At 36.7% G+C, this 14,389-nt stretch overlaps 1 protein-coding gene across 5 annotated transcripts in view; it reads left to right on the forward strand.

Annotated features, from left to right (window-relative positions):
- LOC136841821 (uncharacterized) overlaps positions 1 to 14,389 on the forward strand; it is a 628,887-nt gene that overhangs the window by 485,019 nt on the left and 129,479 nt on the right. For 2 of the 5 annotated variants that reach the window (XM_067109178.1, XM_067109180.1), the window contains exon 1: positions 10,843 to 10,957. The exons of the other annotated variants lie outside the window; for them this stretch is intronic. In XM_067109178.1, coding sequence (XP_066965279.1) covers positions 10,955 to 10,957 — 3 coding nt within the window. In that variant the 5' untranslated portion in view covers positions 10,843 to 10,954. Of the gene's footprint in view, positions 1 to 10,842; positions 10,958 to 14,389 lie in introns of those variants that run through there. 5 annotated transcript variants of the gene reach the window in all.

Genomic DNA, 14,389 nt, shown 5'->3' on the forward strand with positions numbered 1-14,389 from the left:
AGAGATGACAAATATCTTCATGGAGTAATAGTATTGTATACCTTCATACTGAACCTAATAAACTAAAAGAAAGAAACGCTAAAGAAAAAAACTAGTTATCTGAAACAATTTTTCGTGTTTTCTTTCACCCGGCCTTTGCCTGACGGTGTGTTGCAGCTAATATGTGGCGGGTGGCTGGTTGGTTTTGATTAAGTTGGCCTTTGCTAACTCTTGCTCAGGCACACGCAGGTGCAGGGAAGGTCTTTGAAAGGAATAAGAGGAATGATGTAGACCTCGGTGTTCTGATAAACCATCCGAAGCGGAGAGTAATTTGTGGCATTTTCACTTTCAGATTAGAATCAAAGTTTTCTATCAGAGATATATAATTAAAATAATGATAATGCTAGATTGTGTCAGTAAATCGGTAATGAGATCTGAGCAAGTTCTTGAGAGGTCTTTAATTTTTAATGTATCTAGACAACTAAATTATTGTAATCTGTGTGTGTGTATTTATGTTACCTTTGTATGAAATATATATTTATTATAAGATTTTATATATTTATATTATATATGTTACCTCTGTTGATTATATTCGTATATATATAGATAGGGTAAGATTATTTACTAACATAAAAATTTCCCTGTTATTGGTTTTGCCCCGAGAGATGACTGAATGACCTTTGAAGTAAGCTAAAGAGGAAGATATCTGGAAAAACAAGATTGAATTTCACAGAGGCCCATTTGCGTCTTTCGGTATTGGATGCGATTATGATGAAAGAGGGATGTAATACTTGCTGCTTACATATTACTGAGTAAAATTTAATTCCTTTAAGTTTTACATACACATACTTACTATCTGGCTAAAGACCGACAGATATTTGTGAAGTTTCTTTCACTGAAGCAATTCATTTTGTTTCATTCCATTATTTTTTCATAGAGATTGCCTGCAGATATCAGAGGAAGAGCCTGTTTTTCTAGAAGTATTTGACCAGCATATAGAAGGCCATTTCTTTACTGGGAGGAAGTGCATGTTGGAGATGGCTTCGATTCTCCGGCAAAACTTCTAATAACTTCGGCAGAAGTTTGCTGCCACAGGTCTTAGTCAGGGGTAAATGAACCGATATGTTCAAAAATAAACTTTATAGCCCATCTATCATCACATACTGGTCATGGAATTACCTTGAACGAAAACGGTTGGTTTAGAGTTCATGGCTGTGTGGCATTTTTCCAGCTGGAGCACGAAATCCTCGTCGAGTCCATAAATGTATTACAAAAAGCTTTTTGCAGCGCGTTTGGTGTTCTTTGTAATGGATGTTGCAAAAGCGGATGGCTACTGGGTGTTTAAAGTATCAGATTTATTGGCTTTGGATATTTTTCTTCCTTTGCTGTTTTCAGGTTCTATTTATTTTGTTCCATATCTACGTAGTCCTCGGTGTTTGTCTCAGTAGTGAGATGACAAATATCTTCATGGAGTAATAGTTTGTATACCTTCATACTGAACCTAATAAACTAAAAGAAAGAAACGCTAAAGAAAAAAAACTAGTTATCTGAAACAATTTTCGTGTTTTCTTTCACCCGGCCTTTGCCTGACGGTGTTTGCAGCTTAATATGTGGCGGGTGGCTGGTTGGTTTTGATTAAGTTGGCCTTTGCTAGCACGGGCTCTTGCTCAGGCATGCGGGAAGGTCTTTGAAAGGAATAAGAGGAATGATGTAGACCTCGGTGTTCTGATAAACCATCCGAAGCGGAGAGTAATTTGTGGCATTTTCACTTTCAGATTAGAATCCAAAGTTTTCTCTATCAGAGATATATAATTAATAATAATGATAATGCTAGATTGTGTCAGTAAATCGGTAATGAGATCTGAGCAAGTTCTTGAGAGGTCTTTAATTTTTAATGTATCTAGACAACTAAATTATTGTGAATCTCTCTCTCTCTCTCTCTCTCTCTCTCTCTCTCTCTCTCTCTGTGTGTGTGTGTATTTATGTTACCTTTGTATGAAATATATATTTATTATAAGATTTTATATATTTATATTATATATGTTACCTCTGTTGATTATATTCGATATATAGATAGGGTAAACATAAAAATTTCCTGTTATTGGTTTTGCAGAGATGACTGAATGACCTTTGAAGAAGCTAAAGAGGAAGATAAAGCTCTGGAAAAAACAAGATTGAATTTCACAGAGGCCCATTTGCGTCTTTCGGTATTGGATGAATGATGAAAGAGGGATGTAATACTTGCTGCTTATATTTACTGAGTAAAATTTAATTCCTTTAAGTTTTACATACACATACTTACTATCTGGCTAAAGACCGACAGATATTTGTGAAGTTTCTTTCACTGAAGCAATTCATTTTGTTTCATTCCATTATTTTTTCATAGAGATTGCCTGCAGATATCAGAGGAAGAGCCTGTTTTTCTAGAAGTATTTGACCAGCATATAAGGCCATTTCTTTACTGGGAGGAAGTGCATGTTGGAGATGGCTTCGATTCTCCGGCAAAACTTCTAATAACTTCGGCAGAAGTTTGCTGCCACAGGTCTGGGCAGTAGTCGGGGTAAATGAACCGATATGTTCACGGTCAAATAAACTTTATAGCCCATCTATCATCACATACTGGTCATTTACTTCTTTGAACGAAAACGGTTGGTTTAGAGTTCATGGCTGTGTTTTTCCAGCTGGAGCACGAAATCCTCGTCGAGTCCATAAATGTATTACAAAGCTTTTGCAGCGCGTTTGGTGTTCTTTGTAATGGATGTTGCAAAAGCGGATGGCTACTGGGTGTTTAAAGTATCAGATTTATTGGCTTTGGATATTTTTCTTCCTTTGCTGTTTTCAGGTTCTATTTATTTTGTTCCATATCTACGTAGTCCTCGGTGTTTGTCTCAGTAGTGAGATGACAAATATCTTCATGGAGTAATAGTATTGTATACCTTCATACTGAACCTAATAAACTAAAAGAAAGAAACGCTAAAGAAAAAAACTAGTTATCTGAAACAATTTTCGTGTTTTCTTTCACCCGGCCTTTGCCTGACGGTGTGTTGCAGCTTAATATATGGGTGGCTGGTTGGTTTTGATTAAGTTGGCCTTTTGCTAGCACGGGCTCTTGCTCAGGCATAAGGTCTTTGAAAGGAATAAGAGGAATGATGTAGACCTCGGTGTTCTGATAAACCATCCGAAGCGGAGAGTAATTTGTGATTTTCACTTTCAGATTAGAATCCAAAGTTTTCTATCAGAGATATATAATTAATAATAATGATAATGCTAGATTGTGTCAGTAAATCGGTAATGAGATCTGAGCAAGTTCTTGAGAGGTCTTTAATTTTTAATGTATCTAGACAACTAAATTATTGTGAATCTCTCTCTCTCTCTCTCTCTCTCTCTCTCTCTCTCTCTCTCTCTCTGTGTGTGTGTGTGTGTGTATTTATGTTACCTTTGTATGAAATATATATTTATTATAAGATTTTATATATTTATATTATATATGTTACCTCTGTTGATTATATTCGTATATATATAGATAGGTATATTTACTAACATAAAAATTTCCTGTTATTGGTTTTGCCCCAGAGATGACTGAATGACCTTTGAAGTAAGCTAAAGAGGAAGATAAAGCTCTGGAAAAACAAGATTGAATTTCACAGAGGCCCATTTGCGTCTTTCGGTATTGGATGATTATGATGAAAGAGGGATGTAATACTTGCTGCTTACATATTACTGAGTAAAATTTAATTCCTTTAAGTTTTACATACACATACTTACTATCTGGCTAAAGACCGACAGATATCTGTAAGTTTCCTTCACTGAAGCAATTCATTTTGTTTCATTCCATTATTTTTCAGAGATTGCCTGCAGATATCAGAGGAAGAGCCTGTTTTTCTAGAAGTATTTGACCAGCATATAGAAGGCCATTTCTTTACTGGGAGGAAGTGCATGTTGGAGATGGCTTGATTCTCCGGCAAAACTTTAACAGAAGTTTGCCCACAGGTCTGGGCAGTTCGGGGGTAAATGAACCGATATGTTCACGGTCAAATAAACTTTATAGCCCATCTATCATCACATACTGGTCATAATTACAACGAAAACGGTTGGTTTAGAGTTCATGGCTGTGTGGCATTTTCCAGCTGGAGCACGAAATCCTCGTCGAGTCCATAAATGTTTACAAAAGCTTTTGCAGCGCGTTTGGTGTTCTTTGTAATGGATGTTGCAAAAGCGGATGGCTACTGGGTGTTTAAAGTATCAGATTTATTGGCTTTGGATATTTTTCTTCCTTTGCTGTTTTCAGGTTTTATTTTGTTCCATTCTACGTAGTCCTTTGTGTTTGTCTCAGTAGTGAGATGACAAATATCTTCATGGAGTAATAGTATTGTAAACCTCCATACTGAACCTAATAAACTAAAAGAAAGAAACGCTAAAGAAAAAAAAAACTAGTTGTCTGAAACAATTTTGTTTTCTTTCACCCGGCCTTTGCCTGACGGTGTGTTGCAGCTTAATATGTGGCGGGTGGCTGGTTGGTTTTGATTAAGTTGGCCTTTTGCTAGCAAGAGCTCTTGCTCAGGCAGCACGCAGGTACGGGAAGGTCTTTGAAAGGAATAAGAGGAATGATGTAGACCTCGGTGTTCTGATAAACCATCCGAAGCGGAGAGTAATTTGTGGCATTTTCACTTCCAGATTAGAATCCAACGTTTTCTCTATCAGAGATATATAATAAAAATGATAATGCTAGATTGTGTCAGTAAATCGGTAATGAGATCTGAGCAAGTTCTTGAGAGGCCTTTAATTTTTAATGTATCTAGACAACTAAATTATTGTGAATCTCTCTCTCTCTCTCTCTCTCTCTCTCTCTCTCTCTCTCTCTCTCTCTCTCTCATTGACAACATCTATCATTTTACAAGCGTAAAAGGACTTTGGTTGTGGGGATATATAGCTCGCCACCTCGCCTTTAACTACGATGACATAAAACTAGAGTAATTCATGTTGACAGTGCAACTAATGGTCTCTACCAGAGATGGCGGAGTTTGGGGAGAGGATCCCTTAAATATGAAAAGTAAAAATGGATTGAATTATATAAATAAACATCTGCGGAACTGTATGATTTTTATAACAGTGGAATTCAGCCATATCCATGAACTAAAGCAAATTAGATTTTATTAGATATAGATGAGAAAACTAGGCTATTTTTTATTAGAATATTCTGTATTATTATTATTAAATTCTTGCTCATTTTATGATAGTACACTGTTTGTTCATGCGAAAACTAGAACTAGGTCTGTCGCAGTAATGAATTGTCATTTGTAATCTTATAGAACTGTAAGAATATTCGAAAATGAATGGATAAAATTGACAAGATAGCCAAACAGAATAAGTCTCAGAGTTTGCTTGCGGAGATAAAAATATAATTACACATAAGACTGCGTTTTGTAGAGTATCATCATACATATGTGTTATACTTTTTTTTAGGAATTCTATGGTTATAACTGTTGATTTTTATTGTGACCTTTGTCAGTCCCTCTCTCTCTTAGTTAAACACGTCATAACCTCCATTTTCACTAAGAAGGCTTATTAGTTTTCCAAGTTGGATTGGTCAGTGATTGTTATATCATTCATTGACTTGCAATGATATTGGATGTCTTCATTAGGCAGGTGTATTGGCTCGATTTAGACTCGATTATGAACTTGGGGACCAATGCAAGAACTGTTGTGTGATTATTAGAAAGAGGAATGAAATGAAAAGTAAGATTCTCCATATTTGTAGTTGAATATTGCTGTAAGGGTAATTGTTCTCTCTGTTCATTTCGATTTGTAATTTAATTATAGAAGTTCTGTCATATTTTTCTGGAAGTAAACGTCTTCCAAAATGTAGACTTTTTGTATTCTTTATTAGTAGGGGCTTTTGAGAAAGATACTAAGACTGAATGAGGGAAAAATGGTACATTTTTAACCCAAGGCCTTCCTTATTATGTTGTAAGGGTGACATAACAGTAAATATGTTCTGTCAGATGACATCTTGATGATACTATGGGAAATGTCAGGCTGCTTTGTAATTTTTAATAACAAAATATTAACTTTTTCTCTCTCTCTCTATATATATATATATATATATATATATATATATATATATATATATATAAATATATATATATATATATATATATATATATATATATATATATATATATATATATATATATATATAATACACGGATGAATTACAGATTTAAGGATAATAATTTTGGTCCGGTGATTGCTTGCAAAGTCTTTGTAAAGCACTGAAAATTTAACTTATTTTCAGTCCTCTTTTTCTCTGCGTAATTAATGAAGCTAACAGGTTTGATAACCTTTAGGTTGGCTTGCAGACATACTATCCATCATATTTTATTACAGGGAGTGCTAAGATATTTATTTAGCGTTAATAAACATCACTATGTGATTTTTATTATTGTTAATGTTTTTTGTTTTTATTTTGTCTGTGCGCGCAACTTCAATTAAAGGTCATATTTCCATACACTCATATAACACACACAAACATACATACATACATACATATATATGTATATATATACTTGTGTGTATATCTATATATATTCATGTATACTTATAATAAGTATGCATCTATATATATATATTTATATATATACATACATGTATGTATGTATATATATATATATATATATATATATATATATATATATATATATATATATATATATATATATATAATTTGATATAATATATATAAAATATTATGGCCTGGAGCCGAGGCTTAAATATTTGGAACGGACCTTCCTTTCATAGCGTCCTCATTTTTCCTTCCCAACCTTGCATGTAATTTCTCAAAATCGTCACGGAGCAGTGAATAGAATTTGGTTTTGAATTAAACCCACTTCCAGCTACATTCGAAAACTTGATTTGACGAGTTCACAGGTTTTCGTCGCCAGACACCTTTCAAGTTTTGAAAATACCAGAGTGGAATATTTCTTGAATGACACTGGTTTTTTGTCATTCTCTCTCTCTTTTACTCCTCTCTCTCTCTCTCTCTCTCTCTCTCTCTTTTTTTTTACTCCGTGTCTAAGGGCGCAGTTGTATAGGAGATTTTTGGCCGAAGTGGAAATGCTTGTACGTAGGTGTTTGTTTGCTGTGATGCTTAAGACACAGAAAGAAGGAAAGAAATTCTTACAAACATGCAGATACGCGTTTTATTCTACGTGCATGTTCATAAACACATACTGTGAGTTGCAGTTTTATTTTTGTTCTTTTCTTTGCCCAAACTAAATCTAGTGCATACTTATATATATATATATATATATATATATATATATATATATATATATATATATATATATATATATATATATATATATACATACATACATACATACATACATACATACATACATACATACACACACACACACACACACACACACACACACATATATATATATATATATATATATATATATATATATATATATATATATATAAATAGTAAACAGTAATTACATTTTGGCATTTTTATTTATGGATTATTATATTTTTACATTCAGGTATGAGAAACAACTTTTACATTAGCTTATAGTTTTGTGTTTACTTATTGTTTTACTTATATATATATATATATATATATATATATATATATATATATATATATATTATATTATATATTATATTATATAGTGTATGTATATATATATATATATATATATATATATATATATATATATATATATATATATATATATATATATATATATATATACATATATATATTTCGTTTGGGGACTGGACGCATACAAATACATGCTCGAAAAATAAAGATTAAACGAAACGGCTATAACAAGAGTGAGAACCGATGAAGTCAATTCGAATAAGAAAAGTGCGTTCTGAGAGTCAGATAAAGGGTATAAGGATCACGTGGACCTTAAATAAGAATTGTACAGCGTGTAGAATGAATAGCTTAGGAATTGGGGGGCAGTGAAAGAGGCGAAACCGAACGAGGCGAATTTTTGGGGTGAATGCAGATTCCGAGAACGGTCGCTAAAGCGATACGCAGTTACCAGGGAAGTGCAAATAAGGCGAGCTGCATGTGTTGGTGGATTGCGAACGAGGAACGTTATGATGAGAAGAGATGCATCGAGTAACCTGCTACGGTGTGCAGTGTGTGTGTGTATCGCATGTCCAGATAACCTCGAGGTTCATATGAAACAAATGATGGAAAAGGCTCTTCGTAAGAATAGGGGAAAGGATGGCAAAAGAGAAGCTATTTTCTATTGAAGTATAACGATTTCTTAATTTATCTGGAGGGATTTTGGCCGAGAAAGTTGGAGCTGACATTTGGCTTTTTAAAACTGTAATAGAAGTTATCGTGGATTGTTTGAAAATAGAAAGAGTATGCTTTTGTGTGTGGGCAAGAGGAGGATTATGATAAATGCACCGATAATACGTGGAAACTGAAGACGATGCATAATGTAAATTATGCGTGAACGGAGATAAGAATTGTTTCTGCAATGAAACAAAAACTATGTATAGTATATATAGACGAGAGATTAACCTCTTTGCCGCAAAAGTGCCTTAGAAAAGTTTGTTATGCCTGAGTTCGTGGTTAATATGTATATCGAATAATATACATAGAGTGACTGAGAACTGAGAATCAAGTAAATATAAGTACATTTTTATGCAAGAAATGAAGAGCTTGTCAATGGAGAATGAATAGCAGATGGTTACGTTTGTAAAGAAGTTACAAACAATAACTGAAGACGTCTGAAAGTATTACTGAGGAGAAGAAGCGCATGTAGAAATGAATATCTCACGGATAAAGGAGGAATGGATTGAGAATGTAGGAACAGTCGAAATACCAAGTGATTATGGAGTAAGAATTGGTGTAGCTAATCGAAGAGATAAGACAAAAATCTGATAGCATAAATCGTAGTATAATTAGGAAGCTTAGGGAGCAAAGAGAGACAAAAAGGTTCAAACACGTGAGCCTTAGTAATCGAGTGTATGAAAAAGAAAAAAGTGAAGGTGTAATGTGAGAGGAGTTTACGTCTACTTGTTGCTGATAAGAAAAATCTTAAGCGAGAGTTTTAAGCCTAGGAATTTTCAGTTTGATCACATATTTGGAGAATGAATAAGGAATCTTTTCATTCTGAAGGAAAATGGCTACTTTCTTTACACACACACACACACACACACACACATATATATATATATATATATATATATATATATATATATATATATATATATATATATATATATATATATATATGTGTGTGTGTGTGTGCTTTCTAACAAAATATGCACACATGTTTATCATATACGTACATATATAGATATATATATATATATATATATATATATATATATATATATATATATATATATATAATATATATATATATAAATATATTATATATATATAATATATACACATATATATGTATATATACATATATATACACATTTATGTATGTATATATACATATATATATACACACACACACACATATATATATATATATATATATATATATATATATATATATATATATATATATATATATATATTATATATTTTTCTCTCTCAAGCTCCTACACTTTTCATCACACCTGTAGCTAATTGATTGACAAACGAGACCCCCTTTACCACATCAAATTGACCCAAATGCTCCGCCCAGTATCACCTTAAGTGTGTCTCAATCTCTCCCCAACATTTTTCCCCCCTCCCCTCTCCTCCCCTCTCTTCTCCTCTCCTCCCCTCTCTTCTCCTCTCCTCTCCTCTCCCTCTCCTCTCCTCTCTCTCCTAACCCCGCGCCTGCCCCCCTAGGAAAAGGGTTTGTCCCCCCATGTGCCTTCTTCCCCTTCCTCTCTCCCGTTGTTCTCTGTGTCGCTGAAGTATATAAGGAGAAATACTCGCGACCCCCTCCTTTCATAGAATGGCTCTAACCTGCCCCCTCCCCTCCCCCTCCCTTCCTCTACGCATCTTGTAATCGCTCCATTAAACGAAGGACACGCGCAGGCACTCCTGATGTATATAGGACATGAGACATGTCTTGATATACTGTCCATAAGAGCGCGTTCGTTGGACGACGTCGTCACTTAGGGATATTGGCTCGTATTTTGAGAAATAATGAGCGGCGATGAATTAATGGGAGAATCAGAGAATGGGGAAGGAGGGGCGTTCCCCTCCTCAATGCCCCGTGGCCGGAGGGTCACCCTCCAGCTGGACTCTATTCCCTTTAAATTCCGGCAGTACGAGTCCTGGTAGGAGGGTCACCCCACCCCCTTCCCAACCCTTCCTCTTTCTCCTCCTCCATCAGTTCTGCCACCAAAAATCAATGAATGGTTTTAGCAGGAAAGTGACGATGACGAAATGTCAGAGGCATTGGCCTCCCGTCTGGGTGTTCGACAGATGCACCTGAGGGAACACACAAGGGCGACTTCAAGAGTCACCACGGTGCCTGTAGGATGGCGTCGTCTCCTCGCTGGAACACTGAACATAAATAAGGGGGGCGGGGCATGGGAAGGGCTTCCTCCCCCTCCCTCTCTGTGTTCCAGGTCTTATGGCGCCCGCCCATCAGCGCTCTCTCACACCCACCCGGCAACCCACCCACCCTCCACGGACTCCAGGTCCCACCTCACTTGCTGCTGCTGCTGCTGCTGCTGCTCCCGCCGCCGCCGCCGTCACTCTTGCCCGCCTTCGTTCCTCCTCTTCCTCCTCCTCCCTGACTGCCCCTCACTTCTACCTACATCTCCTCCGCCACCACCACCAACTCCACCATCATCACCACCACCACCACCACCTCCTCCACCAATATCGGTCCGAGGCCAGCTGCCGCCTCCTCCCTGCCTTTGCCTCGGCTGCTCTTCACTCCTGCAGCAGCGGGCCTCGCTGCCCTATATAGCTTGAGCTCCTTCCTTTCACTAGGCCCTCACCACCGGTTTCCCAGACGCTGGGAAGAACACCGCCGCCATGGTAAATACCCTGACCTCGCCTTGCTTGTGTGCTGGTGTGCTTGCCTGCCTTGTAGTGGATGTCAATACAAGGCTTGTTTGTGTCCGTGTGTGTGCTGGACGCGCATCCTTTCTTCCTTCCCGTCAACCAGCCATGCTCGTCACCTCTCTCTCTCTCTCTCTCTCTCTCTCTCTCTCTCTCTCTCTCTCTCTCCTGTACCGCACCTTCACCCCCAAAACACCTATCATGTACAAAGACCCTCTTCCTTCCTCTTATTGCATAAAACTCCTTTGACTGCAAATGGAACCGCTCCCCCATCTACCGTGTTCCTTCGGTGTTTGATCCCTAATCTTCCCCGTCCCCATCCTGCCCAACTCTAATCAGTTCCTCCTACTTGTAATACCCTCTTAACTATTTTTGTTTACGTCTCAGCCCCTTCCTCCTAACACCCCACCCCCTGCCCTCCCCTTGGCTTTCATGTGGTGGTTCAAGTCTCAGAAAATCGGCTTGAGTTTTCTTTTCGAAGTGAAAAGTGTTTACATCCCGTCCGAGGATCTTGTGATGTGTGCCAAAAAATATCTTCAGGAATTTTTGGATCAGTTGTGACAAAAGACCGAAAACAGTGGTGATATAAAAGGACTACCGTATCACGTTTGGCATCATCTGAAAATCGACCTTTTTCTTATTTTGATATTTCCGTTTTGAATTGTCATCTGCCCCTTCCAGCCCCCAGCCCATCAGTGAATAATGCTTAACCCCTTTTTGACAGTCCTCCCCAGATTAGTGAATCCCAAAACATCCCAAGATTAGCGAATCCCAGATGTTCCGCTTTGCTGTTAATCCAACAATCATGACACAGTAATGGTGTGCGGAGTATACTCCCACCTCCCCCGGCTTTCCACTCTAGAGTACCTTCTGTTTTTGATGTCCTTACCTTTAGCTTTTGAGTATTTTCTGCACCATTCCTGATATTCATCCTTTCCACCAATCACCTGCATAACAGTGAAATGTAGTGTCAGACGCTGCTTCCAACGTAGTGAATAGTTCTAGTGATTTTTGTATCGATGATCAGTGACGGCACTTTTTGTACTCTTAGTTGTTTTAGTGTTCACTTTTGCGCTTGCACACCTTAGTGAGTAGTTGTAGTCTTTGTTATTTTACAATCAAGTGAGACAAATTTGTCTGTCACATTTTACACAGAGTGGACTAGTTTTCCCTTCCATGTATATATACGTAAAATCCCGATCATTTTAGACATTTTGATAAAATTATTTTTGAAAAGGTCACCACAGTGTAGAGTCTTTTCCCCTCCGATTTTTTTTTTTGAAAGGGAAAAGCGCATAAACGTACTTCCTTTTCTCTTCCGCTTCTTCCAGCGTAGTTCTTATTTCTCCTTTTCTTCCTCTTGTTTCTTTTCCTCTCCCTCCTCCTCCTCGTTTTCGTCTTCTTCTTCTTCTTCTTCCTCTACCCTTGCGCGTGAGTGCTAGGGCGCACCAGGTGCCAAGAGCTCGATTGTCTGTGAATGTTTTGATGGAGACGATGGTAATGAAGAATGGAGAGAAGGGAAAGATGGATGCCGAAAAGGGCACACACAGTCTGCAAGAAAGGAATCGATGTGGAGACCGGGACATTTATTTATGCTGAAAGCGACTGGGCTGGTGTTTTGCACACATATGCACAGAGTGGGTGAGATAGGTGGGTCAAACTGGATGCTGAAACTGAGTAACGCTTGAAAAGAATGAGACGAGAAATCAGAGCAAATGTTCGAAGGCAAATTTCTTTGAGAGAGAGAGAGAGAGAGAGAGAGAGAGAGAGAGAGAGAGCAGAAATGATGCAGTTAGGTGACAAGAAGGAAAACTTAGCATATATAGGAAGAGAAATGTTTTTTGGAGGCAGAGGGAGAGGCTCTTGCTGAATTAGTAATGAAACCAGGTGACAAATAGCAGAGAAACTGAGCAAACTTGCGAAGGAGAATAATTGTGCGTGTACGTGTTTGTTTGCGTGCTCCTGCGTGTGTCTGTGTTTGTGTATGTGTGTGTGTGTAGAGAGAGAGAGAGAGAGAGAGAGAGAGAGAGAGGAGAAAAGGAAGAATAGAAAACCAAGCTGGTAGAGGTTGGGAACATGGTGAAGAGAAAAGTTGTGAAACCGGAGATGGAGAGAAATGAAGCTGAAGGACCTAACAAAAACGTGTTTGAAAGGAGAAGTGAGAAGTCTCACTCCCATCTCTCACGTAGAAGGAAGAGTCCGGATGTATATTGCAACCGGGATTATCTCACCAATGATTAAAATGTTTAATAGCATTTTATTCAATCCATTACGATAAAGTAGAACTTTAGCCATGTGCGTTATTAGGACATTTGTGATTCTCCTGATCTAAATAATATAAACATTTAGAGTAGCAGCATCTTTTGAAGGGAAAGGGTGGGCTTCTCAGCCAGAAAACTTGACCTAACCTGCCCTAAGTCTTTGGGCTACCTTGTTATTACAATGTCCCTAATGACGTGCACAACTGAAGTTTCACCTTCGTGTTTAGTACTCCTTGATACTGACTTCCCTAACCTAAGAAATCTCAAATGGCGAGATTTTAGTTTGCATTTCTCACGGTAGTTCCTGCAGTTTTTTAACAGGATATAATTGATTTGGGATTATGTATACACATGTAATGAATTTTTAAAATGTTACATTGCCTTGAGATTGTGAAATGCACATACTCGAATTATAGCATACACCAATGCATTGTGTACAAGAAGGGAATGTATTACTGTTTCTTTTATAATTTTTAGATGGAAAAAATGCACTGTGTCATAATTTCTTTCCCATTGAAAAGTCATAATACATACACCTGGTATACCTGTCACAACAGAAACCCTAGTGGAGAAATAGTCTTGAGCAATGGCAATAGTCCCTGTACTTCAAATGTATATTCACCCTGTCAGACTGAAAAAATGGCTCTTTTTAGATTATGAATTGAGCTGAAAGCCAAGAATAGTTTTGATTCTTAATTAATGCTGTCTTATATGTGTACGGATAGTTAGCTGTCAAGGGTCTGCTGTAGTGTCTCTCGATATTGCTAGAGTTTCAATATTGCTGGAGTTCCTTTATTAATCTTCTTCAGTACGAAATATACCGCAATACAGATAACGAGAATGAGAGTGTTGTAGATTATTCTATTTTTTATATATATGGTTATGTATCTTAACTGAATTTACTATAGAAATTACACACAGACACATATATATACGTGTGTGTGTCCTGTGTTTATATACTGTATTTTTATTTTATATACTATATATATATATATATATATATATATATATATATATATATATAATATATATATATATATATATATATATATATACAGTATATATACATGTATATACATATATATTATATATATATAATATACATGTGTGTACATATATATATATATATATATATATATATATATAT

Source organism: Macrobrachium rosenbergii, chromosome 9 (genome assembly GCF_040412425.1).
Source record: "Macrobrachium rosenbergii isolate ZJJX-2024 chromosome 9, ASM4041242v1, whole genome shotgun sequence".
NCBI classification, from domain to species: domain Eukaryota; kingdom Metazoa; phylum Arthropoda; class Malacostraca; order Decapoda; family Palaemonidae; genus Macrobrachium; species Macrobrachium rosenbergii.